At 30.3% G+C, this 27,540-nt stretch overlaps 2 protein-coding genes across 2 annotated transcripts in view; one reads left to right on the top strand and one right to left on the bottom strand.

Annotated features, from left to right (window-relative positions):
* LOC131844859 (clavesin-1) overlaps positions 1-11,471 on the bottom strand; it is a 49,338-nt gene extending 37,867 nt beyond the window's left edge. Inside the window, exon 1 of the mRNA XM_059193838.1 lies at positions 11,413-11,471. Within this exon, the coding sequence (XP_059049821.1) occupies positions 11,413-11,470 (58 nt within the window). The 5' untranslated portion in view covers position 11,471. The remainder of the gene's footprint in view (positions 1-11,412) is intronic.
* A 12,515-nt stretch (positions 11,472-23,986) lies between these two features.
* The window catches only part of LOC131844882 (alpha-tocopherol transfer protein-like), a 34,126-nt gene continuing 30,572 nt past the window's right edge, over positions 23,987-27,540 (top strand). Inside the window, exon 1 of the mRNA XM_059193863.1 lies at positions 23,987-24,084. The gene's annotated coding sequence lies outside the window, so the exon portion shown is untranslated. The remainder of the gene's footprint in view (positions 24,085-27,540) is intronic.

Below are 27,540 nucleotides of genomic sequence, written 5' to 3'. Positions count from 1 at the left end.
TTATATAATTACTATTATACAAACGCAATAAGACGATCACATTACTGAAAAGAAGCACAATCAAGACTTTTCGGTAACGAGATGAATTCCTAATGAAAGTTATTCAGGTTCATAAAACTTTACCAACATTCTAAATTGACGTAACAATTGTTATAATTTTGTCTCATTAACCATATTAATTCCTTATATTGTAAGGTGTTCAAAGCGACAAGTTTAAAGTAAATAGTACTACTGTAAAATTAAGCATACCTATAATAAAAATACATAGTCACGTATTAGGCAATCTTAGAGGCGTTTTTATTCCGCGAAGGTTGAAACAATCCTGAAAAAATCACACAATTCTTTGCGCAATATTTCCGCAGGAACTGTGGCAATGTTGAATGAGTGACAAGAGATTTCAGACCTCGACATAGTTTTAAACTATTATGCTTTTAAATTCCTAAAAAGTACCGAATTTTGTGAATTGAAGTGCATTGTGTACATGCTTAGTTTGTACGACTAATTCAGTCTGTCGAACTAGTTAGAACAAATCTGCACCGCGTAATTTTAACTGGTGTTGATTATGTAATTGCTTTATCGGAACCTATTAGATTTTACGTCCACGTGACCATGACTGACCGGTATAAAGTGTTCCAAATGTTTTTTATCTCAAATGCGCATATTCCAAATACAATGTTATGTATATTAACTATGCTTCGACTGGATTATGCCTAACAAATTGTTACGGATAGTCCGGTTAAAATATAAGAAATAAACAAGTTTCTATAATATTAGTAAAAATTGGAATTAGTAAACATTACTCATTAAAATATAATAAAATATTAAGTTTCGTATTGTTAGAAATGGTAAACAAGTCCATAGTGTAAATGCGTGATATAAGTTACTAAAGCAGTTTATAGAACATGAACTCACTATGAATAATACGTAGATAGCACAAGCAGTAAAGGTATTTATAAACTATTGAATCAATCATAGATTTACACATAATCGTGAAAATTATTACATACGGTGTAAAATAGTTTTTGAGAAAAAGTTTTGTCGCCTTAAGCTTTCTAGAATTACAGGCAAAGGATATTTTTAATATATAATATATAAAAAATATATTTTTCCAGTCTACCACATATAAAAAATACATAAGGAATTAGTAGAAACCTTATGTATTTTTTACGTATTAATACTGCGCAAATTAAAATAAAATACACATTCAATACAACGTCGGAGGATGTAGTCTGACATTATTAAATGGTAAACAGCACATTTATCTGTCCCTTATAATGTTTTTGTTCTATAATGTTATCAATTTATAATGTGACATACATTTTGTACAATTTCATCACACAAAATACGGTCTGTTATGAGTGATAGCACTATCAATATAGAATATGGCTATTATATAAATTAGTAAAGCTTTACTCCCTACTTGTTATTTGTGAGTAAAAAATTATTCAAATTCAATTAAAAATTATAAAAGAACTGCATGCAGAAACTGCATTTTAGGACAGGTATCTTAAGTTTTCGCCTTAACAGGCTTGGGATGGCTCCGAGAAGGTTAAAAATTACGAATCTTTTTTTTTTCTTTTATAACACAGGGGACAAACGAGCATGCGGCTCACCTGATGGTAAGTGATTACCGCCGCCCATGATCACCCGCAACACCAGGGGAATTGCAAGTACGTTGTCGGCCTTTTAAAGAATAAGCTCTTTTCTTGAAGGTTTCAATATCGTATCGGTTCGGAAATACCATTGCTGGAAGGTGATTCCACAATGTGGTTGTGCGGGGCAAAAAATTTCTAGAAAACCGTACTGTGGAAGACCGCCATTCATCCAGATGATCAGGATGGTATTAAAGTTTCTGACGGGTGGTACGGTGGTGAAACTCAGCAGCTGGTATTAATCCGAACAATTCCTCAGAACACTCCCCGTGATATATGCGGTAGAAAATGCACACTCATGAGATGCAATATCTCGCCGCAAAGCCAATGGGTCGAGTCTGTCACATAGACGTTGATTACCAATGATTCTGGCTGCTCGGTTCTGAATGCGGTCAAATGGAAGTAGCTGGTATTGTGGAGCTCCCGCCCAGAGATGAGAACAGTATTCCATATGCGGCCGGATCTGCGCCTTATATAATTGTAAGCGATGGGCCGCCGTGAAATACCGTCTCACTCTACTGAGCACACCAAGCTTTTTTGAGGCTATTTTAGCCTTGTCCTCCAAATGACCGCAAAACTGAACGTCACTGGATATATCAACGCCAAGGACCTCGAGATTTGGCTTCACATCAAGGAGAGTGTCTTGAAACTGAGGAGATACGATAAATGGAATCTTTTTAGTGGTAAACGCGCAAAATCACAGAATCTACTGATTTTGTGATTTTGTCCGACTTACCTGAATGAAAATCGTTTCCTATAGGTTTGAGATATATTCAGTCGGACCAACAGCCACTTTTATATAGAATCTAAATCAAGTAAAGTTCGTAGCAGCAAAAGTAAGAATTTCAACTAAAACATTCTTTATCATTTCGTTTTGTCTTTACCCGAAATACCTACCTTGCGGTACATTCTCAGCCCGTATCAGAGAAGAGATAAATTCGACAGGGTTGGTAAATATACATCAGTTTTTCACATAAACAAATTATCAGGTGTTTGCTAATTACATATTAAATATTATCGAGCTTGCTCACCTTCTGGTTAAGGCCGACATGACTCATGACAATCCAAGAATCAACAAAACTTATAGATAAATATTAATAAACAATTGTATGGCTAACAAGTTATTTATATAAATAGCTGTCCGGCCTAGCTTCACAAAGTACTTTTCCGTACGACTTTTCAAACATTTTCTTTCATATACACATACACAGATATACGTTTATATTGTCCAGACAAATATAAATAATACAAAAAAAAATACAGATTAAAAAAAGAGCAGTGGTTCAGAGTTATTTAATATAGAAATGAAGTTATTTATGTATGATTAATATTTGTATATTCAATATATATATTGTATAAAGAATATCTCTATAGGGCTTTTATAAATTATTCATTCATTCATTCGTGCATATGGTCTCTTGCACTTAATTTTTCATTGGCAGTTCATTGAAGCTGGTTTCGTAAAATTAACATTGGACTCGATATACACCTATATAATTCTCATGTACATTGTAAGAATTTGTAGGTTTATCTCTGTAGATATAAAATTCAGTAGAAATAAGTTTCAGTGTTAGTTGCCATACTTCTCTGAAAAAGCTTAATTGGTTTTTATGAAATTTTATACGTATACTCGGTAGGTCTGAATATTGGCTAATATCTGTTTTATATCCCTATGTGATAAGGGTGGCCGAATCCAAATATTTTTTTTTATTTTTAGACAGAATTTTAACTTATCGTATAATTCCACCCTTCTTCCACCATATAATATATATGGCAACACAAAGTTTACCGGGTTAGCTAGTATGGAGTATATAATTATAGTTGTATTTACGTAACAATAGCTGTCTGTGAGATTTAAAATAGATAATCTTATAAAGTGTTTAGTTATACGTTTTAATATTTACTGATGGTCGTGTCCACTTGGGTTTTTTGGTCTTAGTATGTGTATATTTACTCTGTTGTATTTTTTATTTACCTCTATGATTATAATACAGCCAGTATTATGATCATAGAGATAACTAAAATATACGAATACGTTATAGTAAATGTACTATATGTACATGTATAAATGATCTTAATTTTCTTTTGTATCCACATATATCTAATAAAGTTTTGGAGCTAAATCTCTATATATACAAATTCAGTTGTCTTTTTCTTCTTAAATTTAGTATAAGAAATACTATGCTGTTAGCCGACATTTTGTTTAATTGTTAATTTTAAATTTTAATATTTTATACGATATACTAACTTAATTATATATTTCAATTTAAATAACTGACGACATTTCAATATTAAAATATATATTTATTAGGTTGCGATAATAATATATTTCATCGTTATTTGTATATATTTAATATATGTATCAGTTAGCTCTGATGGTATAGTCAGAGGTATTATCCAAAGTAGATATAGTGTAATGTACGCAACACTTGACAACAAGTTCTAATAACGCTTTAATAGTTCTAAAATGCTTTAAATACTTTATATTTCCTTTTTATACACTTATCTCGCGTCTTCTATTGTATAATTCTATTGTATTCATAATATTGCATATAACATTATAAGTAATAACTCCTTTGAGTTGTTGCCTTTTGCCCTTTGTGGTCTAAAGACTCAAAGGTTAGGCATATTGTTTCATATTTAAATACCTATTAAACTAATCAAGAACTGCTTTTAAATAAAATCAGAATTGAATCATTATTTTGAATCATATTCTCATTTAGTTAATGAAATTATTGAACTTTCCTTTATATACTTGGAGTGGCAAACATTAAACCCTAAACATAGGTGTAACCCCCAGTTAACTTTATACAAAGTCTGATTTAGTAAAGTAATCCAAATATAGGTATAAATGTATCTATACATCATAATAATTATTGTAAAATGGTAAATTATATATAGTATTAATCACATGGGTACAAAATCCTCACAGATTGTGGTAAATGTAAACCTTTGTTCTATAGAGTAATTGAGAGAGTGTTTTACAATTTATTCTTTACCAACGTGCATAACATTGTTATTAGCCCTTAACCATATCGTAAACATGTATAAATTAAAATAAATTAGTTACCTAATTTTATTATGCGAGCCCTAAATTACTCGCGAAGGTAAATCTAATTCTTCGCTTTTTGTGAACATGCAATCTATCTCATTATTTTCAATTGTCTGTAGATACATCGTGACTTATGTATAACTTAGTTATCGTTTAATCTTTAATCTTATTAAAAGGTAATAAGATTAAAGATTAATTAATAAAATAAAAGATTTTATCAGCATACTGTTGTCACTTTCGGCGTGTGATAAATGATGTCACGTTTGTCACGTCCTATTTATTTGTCACGACTGTAGACATCTTGCGACAACATTAATGATGTCCTACATCAATAAATTTCAAATTAATTTCTCTATTACTTCTGACACAGCAGGGTAACTTTACAATTTTAAATTACTAAGTCCTCGTCGATGTGCAATTATACTAATGTAGGAAATAAGCTTACAACTTCACTTTAAAGTAGGTTCATGTAATGAAATAAACTGGGGGTAATAGGTCATAACTTCGCTTTTCGGTAAGGCTTATCAAACATATTCTTCAAACAAATCCTTATTCTGTTAGTTGTTCTATTTCCTAGTTCATTCTCATTCTATTATAAACATAATAAGCTGTAAATTAGTCGAGTAAGTGCTGCAATGGAAATAATAGGTTTTCAATCATTCTGAAATAATATATCTACCTACTGGAGTACTTTCATCATTAAACTTGAAAACAAAGCATAACAAAACTTCAAGAGAATAAAACTCGTCAACAAAACATTAAACAAAGCCAAGCGTCGCGTCGGTTAGCGCGGTAGCAGTAACTGTAGGCATTCTTTTTTGTAGAGACAACCGACCAGGTATACCAATCGTACATCCTCGTACCAAGATTTTGACCTTCGAAAATCGGTCAATATAAGATGTACAAGGTTTCAGAGCCAAATTGTTCTAATACCAAAGATTTTTTACTTCTTCATACGAGATTAATTTTTAACCTATATATATGCTGCTATAATAATGATGATGTTTATCTCAGTCAAATCGCACTGTTTCTATTATAGATTTGCAGCATGCATACTGTAGATTACAAAAATAGAACGTGAAATGAAGTAATTTGTAAGCAAAAAGGCAATCTTAATGGATTTAATGGTGTCCATGATATCAGAGCGTAACGATTAAGTATTCAGACGTCGCTTGTTTCGACCATGTACCTACTCACATGCTGCTTGTTATGGCGAAGTTTATGTACCTATGGTGTTATTTTTATCTTAATATAAATTACTCATACCAATATAGAATAGATTGCGTAACAAACGTAATAATCTATGTACATTAATAATAAAAAAATGGAGTATTATATTTAAGCCTTTTTAGGTAAATATATGAAAAATATGGGAATTACTAATAATTTTGTAAAACTAATAGTTTTTTCCTATTAGTTGTTTCAGAGCTCTACACACACATGTTTGGAATTTTTATAGAATTATTATTTTACGTATAATAATAATTCTATAAAATAATTAATTTTAGAAATAAATAATAATATTGAATTATTAAAAACATTTAATTAAGACCAGAAAGACTGTTACACAAGAGATAAAAAAAATCTATAATTAAAATAGTTATAACCATTAATTATTTGGTTAGTATATTTGAGTTGAACAACTCAAATGTACTGAAACAATACAGAACTTAAATCTTAGAACGGACTAAGTTGTAAATATCAATAAGTAAAAAAAAAGTTGAAGCATCGTAAAATTAGAATTTAAATCCTATGACATTCCCACTAGTACCTAAGACGATACACGTTTTTACGGTATTATAGTCTGGACTAGGTACTTTATGGGCAGCTAGAAATAACCGTCTGTTTGTTTCGAACAAGGCGGCTGGTATATGTAATAGAATTTTTCCCGGAAACAAGGCAGAATAGAAACGACTGTGTGACCATCGTCAATTCATTAACAAAACCGTAAATAATGAAGGCTTTGCAAAATAAGCCAAAAACCTCCGAATAGTGGTTTAGCCAATAATGACATACATTCCCAGACAGTAAATATGTATTTGAAACATAAACATTCTAAAAAAAGAGTATTGTGTTATTCTAATTGACGTTCAAATTATAACTGTTTAGTATGAGAAGTTCTCAGCAAAATCTACGAAAAATATTTTTATTTTCTTGATATGAAACTTCTTAAACTATGGTTGATATGTACATTAAATGTACATAGATTAGATATCTGTGTAAGCAGCCTGTTAAAATAAAATTATAAGGTATCTAGTTTCCTTATAATTTTATTTTAACAGGCTGCTTGCGTTGGATTATGTGCCTATTTTATTTAAGTGAAAAATAAAGTGCCTTGGCAATAATAGAGCTCAAATAATATATTGTTGCGTAGCTATTTGCTTTTACGATTTCAGGCAAATAGGTGGTATCTATAAATGTTCATAGGCAATATTTGCTAATATGATGGCCAAGTCACGATATTTTAATAAACACATATTTCTAATAAAAATCAGAAAATTTACTTCATTTCCAATAAATTGATGAATTTCTGAATGTTAATCGTTTGCAGATAATTGCAAATTTATTATTTTCATTTATTGGTATTTTTGTAACGACAAGTTCTATTATTAATTAATTAACTTCCATGCTATTATAAATAGTTTACTAGTGATACTAATAATTTTATTCATATTATAAAAATGTAACTGATTTTAGTTCTACTACACATACACTAAAATACAATACTACATACAACTAAAATCAATACGTCTGTGGGTCTTAAATACGATTATCAGCATAAAATTATCTATTAGTATTTAAATTACACAACTACTTTCAGTTTTGAGAAAAAGTCTCATATACGTAAGTTTTCTCTATCATTACTATGAAATAAATATCTAAACATCTATACATATAAATAAAATTGGAGTGTCTGTTTGTAATATTGAAATAACCGTTCTTTACTACATTTACTACATGCATATGAATATAAATACGGCATATACACCAAAATATTTTACAATTTTTGTCTGTCTGTCTGTCGGTCTGTTTGCTCCGGCTAATCTTTGAAACGGCTGGACCGATTTTGACGGGACTTTTTTTGGCAGGTAGCTGATGTAATAAGGAGTAACTTAGGCTACTTTTATTTTAGAAAAATTAAATGAAATTCCACGCGGCAGAAGTCACGGGAACAGCTAGTATATAATATTATAATTCATAAAATCATACTAATCGTGAAAATGAATAAACCTGATGCGTAATTATTGAAGAAAATATGCGATGTACATTACACAGTAGCTTACTCAATGCGCATGCACTGTGATTAAGGTAATTGTCGAATAACTAACCACAAGTATTACTTTTAACACTCTTATAGTGATCTAATAGGTGATTTTAATTGTGGAATTAAAAGAACTGTCAGTTCAACATGTTTGTTTATTCTACAGACAGCCACATGGATGAGTTCTGAGTCAACCACGTGCTTTAACTGCCTTCGTAGACTGAGAGCACGTGAATCCTGTGAATGACAGTTTTTCTGTAAGAATAGAAATTATTTTAGGGATGTATCATAGCATGGTAAGCAAGGCCGAGTACCACCACCTGGCAGGCACCAACATTATACGACTGTTTCTACAAGTTTGAAATTTTAATGTTACTTAATTCATGCGTGGTAAAGTGGAATAAAATCGACAGGCGAAAGAATACAAGCACATGACGGGTGAATATATCTGATACACCACTACACTAATTTGATAAAATAGCAATCATGTAAGATTGCTATTTTATCAAATTAGTGTAGTGGTTCCAGGCGATTCAGGGTAACCGATAGCGATAACCGATAGCTGGTCGACAAGTTCGTGTAGAGTCGCAATCCTCAGCATTGAGGGAACGATCAAGAAGTAGTAGTGATTCCAGTATTGAATTTCTTCATTACAAAATGCTGCTATAAGGCACAAAATTATAAAAAATATTCATTTTAAGAATAGATCAATGTCATAAATTTTGTAATTAGCAACACAAGACTTAATACAGTTACTTGCTTTTACACAATCATCTAAGTCTAGTTATTGCGTGATATATTCAGGTTGTGCACACAAGACCTTAGTAATTATACTTGTATGTTATTTACATTTTGACCCCTAGTGACATCCAAACAGACAGTACGATATGAAGCCGAGCGTGCAATGGCAATGTCCCCAATGTATTAACGGGAGGTGATTCACGCCAATAAAGACTACAACGTTTCGATAGATTGACAACAATAAAACGCCCATTGTGAATTATCACATTCGATTAGTCTGGAACTAAATCGAATATTTGTTGAAAATTACTTCTTAAATCGTTGATGAACTAAACTATAATAAAGTTTCAATTTCTATGCATATTAAGTAAGAATGTAATGGAGATGATAAATTTCTGTACCGATTTCGCTAAGAAAGGATTGAAAGTAAGTAAAACTTATTGCAAACTAGTTATTATTCGTCACTTGGTCTGCACAAGTGTGCTGTTTCGTTGCTATGTCCTTCATCCCTTATTCTGTCACCATTTTAAATAACAAAACAACATTAATTCTGACTATATGTATATATCTATACATATATATTATAAGCGGATAAAAATATATCATGTCGTTTAAATTAGGAATAAAATCCATTTAGAATTATCAAAAAGTGCTATAACAAAGGATGAATTTGTCCAAAGGCATGATTACCTATTTCAGCCGCCAAGCTCCTTGGTCACCTTGGTTGAAGTATTTTGTCAGTGAATATCATGGTACGGAGGCATGGCAATGATGCACTTGATGACGTGATATGCATTGTGCTCATCATATATATGCATCGGTTACCACTTATCATTTTTATTTCTAGCGAAAAAGTTAACAAAAATATCCGTGCCTGCATAACCAAGTATTAACCTACTCGTAACTATTACGTGTTAGGGTTTTAATCGTTATTACTTGCATATCTAATTAGTATTATTCATTATTATCTGACTCATTCAATGTTAACATGGACAATGGATTTACATAGTATTGATTTCTAATGTTTACTTATTTTATTAAAAGGATTTTATTATTAGTCATTATTATTACTTGAATGCAACATAAATTATTTTTTAATTTTTAGACATAAGTGTAAGCATATATTTTTACGTAGCTAAATGACAACTATTGTTACTTGGCTTACTAGTTTGCAAATTATGTATTTTTTTAAAAGGAATAAATACACAGAGTATTTATTCCTTTTCTCAACTCATCTGTATTCTATGTAATATTTAAGTGACAAAGTACACATTTTTCTCGTCATGTAACTTTATATTTACCTATCTATGTATTTTTATACCAGATCCCTTTCTGGATTGACAGAGAAAACCGGCTCCCACAGATAAGCTTGCATTATCCACTTTGATTATTTGTCTCATACATATCGGTTCCGAAGGATTTTTATTTCTCTAGAGGTAATGAATAAACTATTTTTAAGCTGGATACTTATTTAAATTAAATAAATAGTTATTAATTAGTAACAAGTGGACTAAGCCACATAATGAAATTAATTAATAAATTCTAACAAATATTGTAGTTATGTACATATTTTTAACTATGTTCATAATTATATATTTTCGGAATTGATTGTATTAATTTTTAGAATCTCTTTTACACAAAAAGAGATTCTAAAACCATAATTATTTAATCTAATAGGAAATGAGATGAAGAGATGAGAGAATGTTGATAATATTTGATCCTAGTTGATCAAATATTATCAACAAATATTTTCTAGATACGTTTTGTACAAACAATATCTTATGGTGATTTTGACAGTAGGTATTAAGTTTTTGGAGATACATATAATATTTATATGTATCTCCGGCGACCACGGACCGGAAGACGCAGCGTGGGAAGGCCTCCAGCAAGGTGGACCGACGATTTGGTCAAGATCGCTGGAAGGCATTGGATGCGAGCAGCGCAGGACCGATCGTCGAGATCTTTGGGGGAGGCCTATGTCCAGCAGTGGACGTCTTCCGGGCTGCGATGATGATGATGATAATATTTATATAAAATAAATAGGAAGAAACTTGTTTCAAAAGATGATGCTATCTATTGAATAACAAAGAATATTACTTTACAATGTAAATAATTCTTTCGAAGCGGTTACATTTTATGACTATGTAAAGATGACGCGATTATACAATTATAGAGGTATTTCATGATAGCAATAAAAACTAGTTATTAGTTTATAATCTCTACGTATAAAAACAATTTATATGTTAAAAACAAATTACAATATAACCTACCTATGAGAAATCCTGAAATGCGTTTAAAATAACGTGTACACAAATGAAAATGGCAACCGTAATGGTTGCCATTTTCATTTCATTTCATAGTTTTTCAATTACAAATACAGATCAAACAATGCACTTAAATATGGAATTCTGTTTTATATTAACTTATAATTTTAAAAGAATAAATCATTTCGATTTCGATAAGGCTTTATTAGTTATTATAATTGGTATTTCGTATTAGGGAATCTGTATGATGGTATAACGTAGAAAACTAGACATTAACTGTACACTACATTTTTAATAAACTCAGGACGCAGTATAAACAATGTTCACTACCTACATAAAGTAACAACACAAATTATAAAAACAAACAAGCTTGGAATACGTAATATAACTGTACAAATATATACATAACTGAGAAAATATAAACAAAAGAAAGTTACTCACTTTCCGGCGTGACTTTGCGATGCACAATTTTCGACTCTATTTGAGTTTCCGCTGGCATTGTTGCTGTATTGTCAAACACACTTTATACTTTTATTAAGTTAAAAGCTCGCACAACACGGCCGCTTCTACAGAATCGAGTGGTTTACTGGAAGTCAATCACGAAACAAGAAATAATTTATGTGTTATTGTTATATTTATGTCATTGTTTTTAAACGACGTATTAAAACAGCTGATCGCATTAGCGGCAGAAGCGAGTATCACTTTGTAGAGAAGGATTCAGACTGGGCACGCCGCGCATGCCTCGGCCTACAATGTTGTGGGACGGCGACTGCGAATCAACGATAATGGTATCTCTACACATACGAAGTTTATATTCCGAAGCAATTTTGATACAACAATGTAATACATTGATGATGGTACATTGAACGTTATCCTTTCTATCTATGAAATCTTGGGGACCTTCCGAATTTAGAAATTCGAATATTCAGATCAAAATGAAATTGCATAGTTCGGTAAAATTTAATTGAATTATTATAGCATGAGATAGACAAGTTCATACAAACGAAATGAATAAAGTTCGCATACGAACTTTATTCGTTCGTCTTTCACTATAGTGTCAAATTTTCGATTCAAAAGTTCAATTCGCTGTCAAATCAATTAGATTAACTCGATTCTTCTTGGTGCAAATTAATAAAAATTCCCAGTAAATTTAATCATTACGTAATATAAATTAGTAGCTTAAATTTCTAAAACTACGCAACAGATTTTGAAGCGTTGTTTTAATAGATAGAATGATTTTAGAGAAAGGTTTATATATAGGTATATAATACATGTACACGCGTGCGAAGCCGGGGCGAGTAGCTAGTAATAATATATAACAAATTTAAAGAACAAATTAATTCATATACTAAAAACGTGTTGATTGTAAAATAGTATTCATTTGTTGATATTAATAATTTTACGGATTTTTGGAAAAGGTTAAATTGTTTTTTCGACGCCTCTTATAGACGTTATGTTAGAATTTGCGTCATGAAGAAAATAGGTACCTACTTCAGAATTACGATTTTACATTGTAAAAAGTGACATTACGATACTGGCTTGCATCCAACCTATATACATACATACATAGTTTCAAAGTTATTTTGTGTGATTTTCTTTGTCGCAGATTTCTTTCTTACCCTTTATGTGCCCCTAATTACATACAATACTAAATTTAAAATATTCTCACTACTATATATAATATAATAATAAATAAATAACCCTGTACAATTAACACAGCGCCCTCCAGGCCCGCGATAAGCAGAGCTTGTGTTATGGGTTACAACTGATATATAATACTTAGATTTTTTGTAAATACATACATAATATACATAGAAACCAGAACGATACAAACAAATATATTCATGAATACAAATGCTTGCACCGTGCTAGGAATCGAACCCACGACCATCGGAAGTTAATCGGTGTGCTAAACCGCTAGACCACCGAGGCCGTCACTACTATAGAGTAGTATTAATATTTTAAATTTTTACTAAATTGGTGTTATCGATGTCCTTATGAATATACACATAATAGAATCGATGTATTGAGAATTAACTATATATAATTATCAATTTTAGGTTAAAAATTTAATAGATATGTTTATAGGCTTTGCGCTATAATATCTATATAGGTGTATATAAATATAAAACGGCTTATTAAATGTAGGTGTATTTTAAATGTGGAATTATACTAAACAAACGGATCCTATGTTCCCGACCCCTTCAATTATTACCATGTAAATGTATATAATATCTAAGACAAGAGTATTCTAAGATATACATAAATTGTTTAGAATTCATATTCGTATTCGTGACCTTTGATGTTGGTATGTTGGGTTAATAAACTACTAGGCCACAGTGCTCTCTCTATTATATATGAAAATATAAAACAGGCTTAGTAGCCCGCTTTGTAAGTACTGTAAAGGTGGAATTACACCAAACAATGAATCCTCTAATATTTTAATTGAAAAGTAAATATTAGTAGAAAAACATTCTAAGTGCAACCACTAATTTCTGAATTGGTACATCTATTTTTGAAATTGTTGTAGGTACTAGCCATTTCTGGCTATTGTTTCTTTAAATTGTGTGCAGTTTATTATTTTACTATCCAATAAAAAAGTTATTGCATAAACACTATCATAGATTAACCAACTTTATTTGCATATTAACACCTATAGCAAGAAGCTTACAACCCGGAAAAATTCAAGGTGCCTCGCGTATAAGAAACTGCGGGCAGCAATCTATGTTACATAAAATTTCAAACTGGTCGTTGCGCTTAAAGTAACGTTTTGACAAATTAGGAGTTCTGTCTCAAAAATATTCTTGTATATATAATTAGGTGATGTAATAACTCGTTCAAAATAATGTACTAGTTGTAAGTATATTACGATATATATAAAAAAAAAAGTGAACACCAACGTTTATAATAACACTAAACTTGCGTGGTCTTTTAAGAACAGAATAAAATAGAAAATTATTTATTCAAATAAAGTTACATTGATAACTTTTTTTTTAATCCACCCGCTCCTTCGCAAAGTTTTATCATTAAAAGAAGAACAATCAGGAATTTTGTGTGTTGCTCTTTTAAATAATTTACGTGTAACTTTTAAAGTCTAATAAAACAGAATCAATAGAATAATACTTTTATTATATTAGGTATAATTTAATATACATAATAAAGTATATTTAACACGTTAGATTAAGGTCGAATATACAAGCCTAATATTAATAGAGGTCAAATATACGAATTTATTGAGACACATGGTGATTGCACTTATGTAAACTAAATTTTGAGAGAAAATGAAACTTTATATACCATAGAAAATATTCTACTGATAATATATTCTACTGATAATAACGGAAACCAATATTCTACTTATAATATAAAGTGTACAAAACATAATGATAGATATTAAGCTATTACGCTATATGCTATTTTTCGGTTATAATGTGTTCCAACTTCCAACCTTCATCGTTGGATGATGTTATTATTTCTTATAGCCTGCCCCGGCTAAGTACAGTTGATAATTACTTTGTTAATTCTTTATATTCACATAATATTTAAACTATACCACTCTTGATATTGTCTGTTTGTCAATAATGTATCTTTAAAATATTGAAAGAATTTCTCAAATTGGTTCAATGGTTCCGAAATTTAATTTCCTTATAGCAAAACCCGCGCTCTCTCTCTCTCTTTAATATTAGTAAATTTAATAATTGTTTAATATCACGACAAGCACGCTGGTAAAATTCCAACTACACCCTTACCTTGCGTGTGGCCGTATCTTGTTTTTTATTTGCATTGCAATATTATCCTTCTAGCAGTGTGTTATTTCCAATATAACTTTGGAGGCTGAATTGTAACCGCAGTAAAGGCCATAAAAAATTGTGATATCGCTGATACCAAGAAAATATTGTTTGGTGGACAGAGTATGAGTAATTAATAATTTCTCATAAAGTCCATTTCAGTCAATTTTCTTTTTAAATAAACCATAAATAAATCATTCTTCAAGAATATACTGCGGGTTACCTGCAGTACAGTCTTAAATCAAAATAATTTTATCAGACACAGAGTGTCTCAATTTTAATGCGTTCTTGACAATTATCTACATAAGGATGATTACATTATAGATTTCAAACTGAAATATTACATTTAATAATGAAATAACATTTAAAAAATGTGTAATATTAATATGATGTTAAATTTTATATATATATATATATATATGCGTTTCGATCTTAGATTTACAAAACAATGTAGGTAATATTATTTTATTTGTGATAAAACCCTAGTCCGGTTCAGTATTTACCGTTAATACGTAGAAGTATTTCTTGTCATAGATATGTCACTAATTAATTGGTCTAAGTGGAATCGTTTTATTGCATTACATTCGGTGTGACTGATATTTTTACGACGCTTTGTCCGTTTATTTAATACCATTTAGAAAATGTTCAACCAAAATGATCGGAATTCTCACATCTTTTAATAGAATTAAATAGTTTGGTTTTTTTTTTCAAAGAACTATGTACAATATCTACGTCCAAATTACATAGACTTTAATATTATATGTCTTCTTTTGAAATCAATAGGGTCAAAAGTTAGCTACTCTAGTGTTGGCTCAAATTTCAAAGTGCTTAGTTCAAAACACTGCGATTGTAATTACTGATATCTGAATCTAGTCTTTCTAATCTTTATTCCATTACGAATTCGCCACATTACTTAAAGATATTATAAATTAATATAACATTTTTAATAACGATTTTTTTTTTATAAATCTAATGCTGTCGTGACGAATGCAGATGGCATTCCAAAACCTTGGAAGAGCGAAGCTTATGGAGCGGCTAAAAGCTAACACCTTCCTGACGGATGCGACTTTATTCTGAAAGGACCACCTCTAGAGGTTCGAACCTCGGCTCAGGCCGTCGTAATTTCGTTCCCCGTTTGAAGTGGACGGGGGATCGATGGCGGGAAGGGTTCAATAAAGGTGTAATTATGTACACTCAACTCTCCAAGTTGCTCTCAAGGCTATCCAATAAGAGATACAAGTTTGAGTCTCATTGATCCGACCTGTGTTGTCTTCAAAATTTTAATCTAATAAGATATCTATTTACAAGTGTAAATAAAGTTATAATTCCCATATAACTAAGTGATTATTTTTAATATAACTAATTGATGTTATCATTATATCAATCTACGATACGTTCTGTGATATGTTTCGTTTGATTAGGCTTGCATACGTTGAGCATGTGTAAATATAGAACTGATTTTGAAATACCCTTTTTAGCACGTGCATACTAGGCCGAATGTGAGCCGGGTGACTCTGAACCAACGCACCGTTACGTCGCCGCGTCGTTGCGTACGAAAATTTTCCATAACCAATCGTACAGTAGTTAGGCGTTACTTCTTTAAAATAACTAAACTTATTTATTTCATTTATATTTATAAAATAAATACACCATATATGGACAACTTAAAGGACTTTTTCAAATAAAGTGTGTTCTTTGAAATTCTAAACAGTCTTAATTATTTTTAACTATTAAATAATTATTTGGTCACAAAAACAATTATATTATATTGTTAAACAAACATTTTAGAAATAATCAATCTACAAAAAAAATATTGTAATAAGTGATCATATTAACACAAAAACATCTGAGAGTCGGCTCAACCTGCCTTGTTGAATTCAAACATACCCAGATACACTGAATATGTCAAGTGTTGTCGTCACCACAACATCGACAGTCGAAAATGCCTCTGACCTCATCTTGTTTAATAGCCATGTCACTATGTTGGTCCCATTGTTTTGAATTACATTACAAAGTTATTGTTATTATTATAAAATTTATACCTGCACTCTGATAAATAAATATGCGTAATTGTAAAATATCTTATCCTTCCTCTCGTTTGAGAGTTTACAAAATTACCTAAAAACGTAAGGTATCGTAAAGTAATCGTAAGCTTAGTAAATAAATAAGTGTATACTGCCCCATTGCAGTGAGCCCCTGAAATGGGGATGCTTAGTTTCCGCTGCCGCTTGACTGGAGACGACGAAGGTTCTTTAATTCTGTTGGTTCATATTATGCTCCATATATGGCGCACTTAATCTAGCCAGCGATTTTATTTAAAGAAAAAAAAGCTATTAAGTATCTATTTAAAAATCCACACTCGCACTGTAGTCTAAAGCCCTTATCTGAAATAAGTCTTTTGTTTTCTTCGCGTAGTATTTTTTTACGTACGAGTACCTACTAATTACGATCAAACAATATGTGGCTAAAATAATTTTGTCTGCATTACATTTACATACAATTACCCATACAATTATTTTTTTGTACAATCTTAATTTTTTTTAATTGGCTAATATCTTGAGATAATTTACAAAAGAAGCATACAAGTTTTCTGAAACTGCTTTAAAAAATATACGGGCAGAATATATTTTAGATTTTATTTTGTTAGTATTTAACCAAATTAAACTAATGTAATTGCAGATTTTCATTACGATATCGTGATATTTATGTGCCGAGTGTAAATATAATACTTGCGATAAATAAAACGTAATTTGAAAAAGAATCTTTTAAACACACCTTGCATATATTATTATATTTTTTGTTAATAATATAATTGAAATAATTAGATTTATATCACTGTAGACCATTTCAATATTTAATAAGGTAATATCTAAATTGTTTTTTAATTGGTAATGATATAAGAGGTAGTTTAATTTTAAACCCTAACAACAATAACAGGTCTAACAGGTTTTTTTACAGTAGATATACATTACATCAATACCTTTAAGACAGAATAGCCTTAAAACATAATTTTAATAAAGAAATTCTCTTATAGACAATTTTTTTATTAAGGCACAGATAACAGACAACAATATTACATAATTATGGCAAAAATGGCGTGTCCTAATTATTAATTATTAAAGCAAAACCAGACGTAGTCAAAAGTGAATATAAAAATCAGATCAAAAATACAGTTTATAAAAGGAATGGTGGACAAGCTGCCAGCCATTACAAATTTGCCTTTGTATTATTCTATTTTGTATATTCATTACATTAGCATCGATTTTACAAATTTATGAAATTTTGTTATTATTTTTTTTAATTTTGTAATGTAAACAAAAGACAAAATATGAATTAAAAAATATATTATGAACACTTTATTTTAACGCCATCTGTTGTGAAATGGAAACACTAAATAGTGAATGCTATTGTTAGTCGCCATCTGTTGTGAGGTAGCTGTACTATTCAGTAGTATTATTTTAGCTTAATAGTTTAACAATTGCACGACAATAATTAAACGCCACTAATAGTAGTGATACAATAGTAAATCGATTACCCAATGCCCGATTAGGTGGGACAATTTCATGCAGCGAATATTGCAGTTGCTTATTTATCTTCACTAAAACTACCTGAAAAATTATATTAATTTCATTTTTCTTGAGTTATCTAACATATTACTTATAATGACTTTGTAACAAGTTATTATTTAAAAGTTGACCAACACACAAATTGGAAGTCAACATATAAATTACAGTAAAGAAAACATAACAAATTAAATTATTTACACTATCAGTCCATCATCTGTATTACTATGTAATATTATGTTATCTGTGGTATTACCACATCACTGGCGAAAATCATTAATCAGTGCGATCATAGAGAATCGTTTAACTAGACCGACTGACTAGACTTACGTCAGACTGGGCGTGTAACACTTATCTTATTTTTTATGACTAATGATGGATAATATTCTCGTCCACGCTAATGTTAGAAATACGAAATTGCTGGTATTATAGTTAGGCGCTGTTCATATGAATACTTAGGCCCACCTGATGGAAAACCATACATCAAACATCTTGCCTTGCCATTTCTGAGTAATATAATGCCATTGAGGCATTATTTTACTCAGTTGTGTAATTTCAATACCGCATTTCGGATTCAGATTGGTATACAGCTAATGAAGCTAGCTACTTAATGGCTGAAATACCTGCATCAATAAAACGCGGACAAATTTATACAAAACATAATAATAATAATCTTGGACAATAATATTACATGTATTAGACAACTGATACAAATACATTTTTTTCGTAAATACATACATACCTAATATACATATAAAATACCCAGACCAATACAAACAATCAAACTCATGATTCCATATACAAACCCGCGACAATCGGTAGTAAGCCATGTGCTAAACTTCTAGACCACCGAGGTATAAAATATCTTTCAAATGATTATTTAATTATAGACTTCATCAATATAATCAAAAAAGAAACGAGAAGAATTACTAGGAAGCTCGTAACGAAGGCGCCAAGAGCAGTCGGCGTTAATAACAGACATACGGGTATGCGTTAACGACCTTAATGCTTTGTTGTCATGCAAATTGTTTTAAAATAAAAGAATTGAAGCTAACAATGGATACATTTATTCCCTTTGTTGTTCATCACTTGCAACAGTGGGCGGGGTGTCCTCATTGAGGCCATGTAATGCTATGTATGTGCTTATAAGTATGCAGCTTTGTTTTTATATAACATTGAATGGCACACCAGCTGACGACCTGCCGAAAGGAAAGTGGTAAACCTCGATTGTCGATCAACAGCACTGTGGATATTATTCACAGAGTACATATACTAGAATATCCTTGGTAAACTTATCAGAATTATTTCTAACTAGCGACCCGTCCCGGCTTCATACGAATGCATTACAAATCTTTGAGTATATTTCTATTTTTTAAAACACAAATTATCAATATAGAATTTCGATAATCTAATCCTTCAGTCAAGTTTTTTATTCCCTATAAATCAAATCACGCAATTCAAATATTATTCTCATTGAATTTATTCAAAAGCAGGGTTGTAATGAATACAAATCAGTCTTACAGGATCTACTCATTAGATTAGTTGGACAATGACGCTAGAAAATGGATCTAGTCTAGTACGTAGCAGTACTTAAAAGATGTACCTACAGATCAATACACAATTGGACGCCAAACCAAACTTCTTTGTGGAAGCTATTTTAATGTAGAAGAACATCAGGAAGAAGTATTATTAGGATACACCGGTGCTGATAGCAGTAGTAGATGATAGAATGAGGAAAACATAAAATAAGTTATAGGTCCCTCCTATAACTTATTTTTCATACATTAAATGATGAAAGAAAAACCGTCACCGTTCAAGTCGCAAATATTTTTAGTGACTAAAGTTAGTTAGTGAGTAAAACAGTTTGTAACAAAAATAATAATTAACATATACAGGAATCTCACACAACTTATTTTTCCTAACTGTTTTAACTGGAACTTCATCTATCCAATATCTTTCCAACCGAAAATAATTACTATAAATGAAAACTAAATATATTAAATCTTGATCCCTCTACAGGATCTATTCAAGGTATCTCTATAACATATTTTATAGAAATCGGACATAACATTATATACTTACATGACATTGTTAATAATAGGCTAGTAAAAAGTTAGATTTATCTAATAATTCCTATTAATATTGAGAAAGAACAAAAAATCGTGACGAACTAACATTATACTAAGCCCTACAAAATTGAAAAACGTGTATGGTGGAGGTATTGCATAATATATAAACTTAAAAAAATAGTCTTATTGACAGTTTCCTTCATAAAAAACAAATGTGCAGGTAAACTGTAATCATCTCGTCATTAGACATAACTTAAGCTTAGCAACATGTATTATTTAAGCTAGAGATCCATTAAAAGGTAGTTAGTATAATATATTAGAAATACCTACTACATAGAATTTTACTAAACTTTTAACCGAATTTAATAATGCAATCTCTAATTTTTTGTACTCCTCCTTTTTTAATTATACTCCACCAATTCGGTAGAATCTTAAGGAATGTAAGAGCAAGTATCTTGCCATAAGCACAGATAACATATGCCATAAGTATGGTAGGATACAATTCATATCATTGTAATCGGTTTCGTAGATTGGTTTTTAAATATAAGTAAGATAACGACTTCAATCGTTAGCATCAAACCCATGACTATCGAAAGTAAAGCGTAAAAATACATATGTATGTATTTGTTAACGATTGAAGTTATTTTCTTTTTCTGGAACCTTAATATAAGTATACTAAGAGTATTAGATAGAAAAATTCGGCCCTGAAAATATAAATATACTAAATGACAGGCATAGAGAGATTATGTTCTTACAATTTGCTAAAAATATTCTACTTTTCATGCGTTGCCTACGGTGACTAAGTACATATAAACGCAAGTCTGCGTCTGAATGCTGTCTAAGATTGGGATCTTGAGAAGACTATAAATACCTATAGCGTGTATAGAAACTGTCCTAATTTTCAATGTACCAATATATTTATTAAATTCAGTTTAGTTCTGTATTTTATGGAATTGAAGCTACTGTTACTTTATTTCGTCATCGCATAGTACTATTTTTATTTTATTTATTTAGCTTAGGATCACAATAGTGAGCATGTTAGCTGCGGCTTTGTTTATTAATTAGTTACACCTTACATATTTACATTACACCTAAAATTTAATTCACACTAAAGATAAATATTACAATTTTTTTTTATCCACAAATTTATAAATTATTAGTACAGATTCTTTTGATACAGGTTCTGATAAAACCTACTATAATCATTGAAATTTTGAGAATTGTAAAAATAAAATAAAATATATTTATGGCATAATGAAATTCGTAGAATTATAATTTATTAAGTAGCAAGTATGTGTCACGAATATACCTACATAATACTTTCGTACCTTGTCACAATAATATTTTAATGGTATTATGTAACGTAATGTTTGAAAACGTCAAGTCACTCTGACAAAGTACTAGAGTGTTACCTAAACAGCTCGGGGCTATACGTATAGCTTATAACAGAATATCTGTACGTGTAGTATTATTAAGTAGTTAGTGGTATTTTTCTAGAATACTGTTTACTTTTTGTTTTCTGGTTTTAAAGACTTCAACACACGCTGCTATATTTTTTATTTTATGACTGGTTATTCTGATGCCGTCTTCAAGCGCATAAATTACTACTTGTGTGTGAGTAGTACCACTGAACTAAAAACCTCTTAATTCATATGTACTATATTGTATCTATAAAGTACTAAAAATTATAAACGTATAAGGAAACATTTATGTATGCGTCTTTTTAAAATATGGTAATCTATTTCGTATTTATAAAACTAAATAGAGATAATAAACGAGTTAGGTTAATTAGATTTTAATAAACATATTCATTATGAATTTACACGATTCGTTGATAATAGAAAATGTTATGGACTTAAAGGGGTCAGAATGTTGGAGTTCGTCTAAAGTTCTAAACGTTTCAACGTAAAGTAAAATAGGCCGCATAGGACCTTGCTGGAGGGAGTTTAATTAAGCGTTGGGTTTTCCTTTTTACTCCAGGGTAATCAAGGATGTTAAAAAGTACTTTGTACCGAAAATGTATGACAAGGACACGCTAATATTAAATCAGTTTAATATTCTCATTTCTCATATACGTTTTGATAACTTTGGTGGTACAGCGGCTACCTTACCTCACTCTTAGATATCTGCGGGTTTTAGAACTCGATGTGTGTGTATAGTATGTGTACGTACATAGTATGTTGTATATCTTTTTTTTAAATGTGTGCAAATTTAATTAACTCTTTTGATGTTATCCCATATTATATATATTTTTAATGTAATTTGTATGGCACCATTATAAGTAATTAGCTGACGGCCCACTTGATTGGTCACTTAGTGACGCATATCAGGGGGGAAGGGGATTATTAGTAATGGGGTCTAGTGTCCCCAATGCTATGCTAGCAATGTACCATGTGAAATCGACCTACAAGCGAGTCCCTCCATCGTGGTTAATTCCTGGTTATTTAATCACGATGTGCAAACTGACCTGACCTCATGGTCATCTTATCATCCTCCACTGGTACCCCGTCAGTGTAAACTATTAGCGGAGGCGGGGCACCATTACATTGTCATCCATAAAAAAACTGACGCATGATAACACCCATGTTTTGCCATTTAAGGAAACTAAGGAGTCATGCTTCTTATCCTGTATATAAAGGTTATTTAGTTTAAAAATCCTTTGCGTGAGAGAATAACAAACATCCATCCAACTATACTAACAAACTTTTGCGTATATAATATTAAAATTATATTATGATGTATGATTTGTGCAAATGTAAGTAGAACTATAATATCACGTCGCCACTAGTTGAAATTAAAAGTGAAACCTTTCCATTGAATATTTCATTAAAAGAGAAAGAAGTTTGTGTTGTTCATTAGTTTTAGGATTCCATTATGAATCATCAAAATCAATATGCAAGTCATTTTATACCCCAAGTGAGGTAAAAAAAGACTTTATGCTGGTTCCATATTATGTACATATTTATGTTTATAATGTACCTCAGTGCATGATCGTTGTAGTAAAGTCATCTTCACATTTAGCTGCCAATGTACAATAAATATATAATAAATAAATTTTACAGGAAAATGGCCATGCCTCTCGCCATCACTCTGAATATTCTGATATTTTGTCGATGTTTCAATTACCGGAGAGTCAGTTAGAACAATTTTTTAATAGATAATAATGGAATGGTACATTCGCCTGCGATAAAGGTATACCCTGGCGGGGCACCAGTAGAGGATGATTAGATGAAAAGAAGGTCAGGTTAGTTCACCAAGATTTTATCACGATGGTATTCAGGGGGAACCGCATGGAAGTCAACCTGTCATAGTATGTTGCTAGCAGTGGAATCATTATAGTTCCCATTATTAACAATCTCTTTCCCTTCCATGTCAGAACTATTGATGTGTATAAATGTTTTTGACGTTGACTTTCGAACTCAAGACTTTTAGGATCAAGTTGAAGTAGTAAACCATGACGCTTACTTGTGCAAATAAATTGGTTTAATAAATCTATACTTGATATCTTGTTTATCAGTATTGATATACATTATGGCAATATATTGGGGATGCCGGCGCCGTCGTCGCGGAAGTTCGCAAGCGTCGTCAGTGTCCATTCTGTTCACAGTGTTTACACACGCGCTCACGCCGCGCTACACTACTCTGCGCCCGCGCATGTTACATCTCTACTATTCCTTTGTTTCGCTTGCACCGGTAAGCTTATATTCTAATTAAGATATAACATAGAATATATTACTGATTGATTTTAATTAATTAATATGTATATGACAATAATAATGGATTTTTATTTTACGGGTGCGCATAAAAAATAAATATTTTTTATTTATTTTTTTGTTAACGTGTATGAGATATCTTTAAAGTATCAATAACAAATTGTTGTTATCTATCTATTAAGATAGATATTAATTCAATATGTAATTGCGTATTTAATTAATATGTATCTTATTTATAATAATAAAATATAAATATTTTTGATACATTTTTTATTTTAAATTCTTAGTCTTTTTATTTTACTTACTAAACCACGAAGAAACTGTTATTTTACATGTGTATATATAATTTATTCTGAAATATATATATTTTGGACTGAACAAGAGCTCCTGACTTGAGTACGTAACTAGTGGTAATCGCGTGACAATTTTTTAATAAACTGTATAAATATTATTATACTAAAACTATGATAAGTTATTATATAACACTTGTACAGATAAAAACTAAATAAGGTATAATTCTACTGAAATATAACTGTACATATACCAACAATAATACAGTTAAGGAAGTGAATAGTGACGATTAATTTAACATTTCAATTTATGGAATGGTTAATTTTAAAACATTGGAAACCAGTCATATGTTGATATGGCAATAGCAACATAAACATTACAAAATACCTACACAGTTTCTACATTACTAGTATTTATTTTTAGATGTGTTAAATTTAATTTTTGTTTAATGGATTAATTTTTGTTTATGTATTTGAAATACAATGTAACTTCAAACCGGATGAAAACGGCATACATCGCCTAATATTAACAGAAACTAGGACTCGCGTGGATACGTCGAAAGACTAAGGTAGGTAGAATCCCTATACTATAATTTAACTAACAAAGACATAAAACTTACATAAGCAAAAATCTCCCAGATCAAATCATAATTTAAAAAAACAATCTGATAGGCATAACTAAAGTATAGTCATGGATTTTCGTGAAGAAGATTTTACAAAATCTACCTCGGTTGAATGAATACAATTTAAAATAACATAATCACAATAGTAAGCCTGTTTAGGGTGACCGTCTATATATATATTATTAACGTGAATAATGTAATAAAGTAAAAGAATGGTGATAAAAAAGATTTTGATTGCTTTTGATTTAACACTTAAAGAGAATAATGGAAGATCATGGGAAGTAGCTAGAGCGTGGCTTTTAATTTATAAATGAATGAAAGGTTTCGACGTTTGTCTGTTTATTTGTTTGAATTGTCCTAGCAACGGTAACTAGCAGCTACTTATTAGTAATTACTAACGCTAGTAGGTTAGATTGATTAATACATTGGGGCCAGTTTTGTTGCTTGTACATACGTTTATTACTGAGACGCGAATTAATAACTATTGCAGCCGTAACAACAAACGCACGCTTCAGACTTGCAACAAAAGATATATTCAGTAATGGAATAGCGTTTATTATTTTTTTTATTGTCAATAAAACTTCTGTAGGTACTAAAACAATACTAACTTTCACAAAGACATATTAATTTATATGGAAATTAAAAGGGCAACTTGATGTTAGAAATGCTGTATAGGAAATTCTACATTATAAAATATCATTTGTTATGTTGTCTTCATAAGTAGCATTTTTTGAAGTAGGAATTTTTTGGGTACATTTTATAACACTATAGTAAAAATATTACGTAAATTAGATAAGTAGTTAGTAAGACATTTACTTATGATATCTATTTAATTACATATCGAAGTACTACAATGATTTAAATGATTGCTTCTGACTATTTTAGATATTATTATATTCATTTTCGAATCATGTTTCTTATATAAGTATTAATCAATATGTTTTTTTTTATTTCATGAATTTATTAATCTTAACTTTTATTATCTTGTTGAAATTTATTAGTTAGTAATTTTAACTAACTGTGGTTTATTTTAAACAAAGCTTACTACATACATTTTAGTATATCCTCAAAAACGTACGTAAAGATACTTTAAATAATACCGATCGATTTGATTTGCAGTAGGTATCCATAGTCAGCTGAATACAACTTAAATTAACTGTATATAAAAAATAACTAACGCACAAAAATAGATATTCTAAGAGGTATTAGCTTCATTCGTTACAATAATCATTTGATAATAATCTAGGACGCACCGACACACCTATACAAAATACCTTGGAAACGATATATAATATTATCACACACAAACATTATTTTTGTTTTATCATTTATTTTGTTATATTCTTTAGGTAGTTAATGATAAATAGGTAAAGATACTGACTTATCAAATTAGTGTGCGTTCAAAACAATAAGTAAATATTTACAAAATTACTAGATGTGTATTTGTACATTTTTTTGTATACTCTGTGATTGGATAAATATGTTTACATGCAGTGAGATATTGTTGATGATTAGTTATTGTTCTAAAAGTTGACAAGCAAGGATTATTTTATCACTTTAGCGTTATCTTGATTTTGTATACATATACAGTATAATATGACATATATCTTATAGGTATAGCTTCCGGGAGAAAATGTCGCAGTTATTACGAAAACAATCCATTTTCTCAAAATCCGTTGTTGGATTTAGAAGAAGCTATAATAAGATAAGCGCTTTACTTTATAGTATTATACTTATAAAATAAATTAAATATTTTTTTACAAATATAATATATTTATATTATAATTTATAATAGATTCAAATACAGATTTAAATGTATAACAAATATTCCTTTTTTCCTTCCTTCCCTATGTATGCAAACCTTTAAAACTACGGTTTATATATATAATACATACACAGCCGTGCGAAGCCGAGGCGAGTAGCTAGTTAATAATAAAACTCACTTTAACAAAATAATAGTGTTAATAAATACATCGGCGTTGTGTGAAAACAACTTTGTATAAAAAAAAACATTCGAAAGACTGGTTCCTCCATTTTTCAAGTCGGTTGTAAAACGATAGTGTGTACCTACTTCGTCTGCGGCGAGCGATGGCCGGTGACCTTCGCCGCGGATATTCGCTTACACACGTGCTGCTTTGATTACACATCCACTTAGATGTTATACACCTTAGTTTTAATTACATATGTCTTGTTTATTTTATTTGTAACAAAAACAACTAATTTAAATTGAAATCTCTCTCTCTCATTTTTAAGAAATTCATTGTAACTTGCGACTTTGTGAAGATAATTAGAATTAATATGTATAGATTATAGACATGATTCATCTATGAGGGTACCGAATTTTATTTATTCATTTAAAGAAAAACCATCCGAATATTCTGATATACAATAATATTTACAAACTATCCCGTAATTAAGTTGATATAGCTATTTCTTTAATTCAGTAAATATTAACATGAAGTTCAAATGAAAACCAATTGAAATACTTCTTTAATCACTAAGTAACGATATACGTTTCAATAC

Source organism: Achroia grisella, unplaced genomic scaffold (genome assembly GCF_030625045.1).
Source record: "Achroia grisella isolate CSIRO2021 unplaced genomic scaffold, CSIRO_AGI_Agris_v1 utg4223, whole genome shotgun sequence".
Lineage (NCBI taxonomy): Eukaryota > Metazoa > Arthropoda > Insecta > Lepidoptera > Pyralidae > Achroia > Achroia grisella.
Note: the sequence above shows the minus strand (reverse complement) of the source record. Positions and strands in the feature narration are given on the sequence as shown.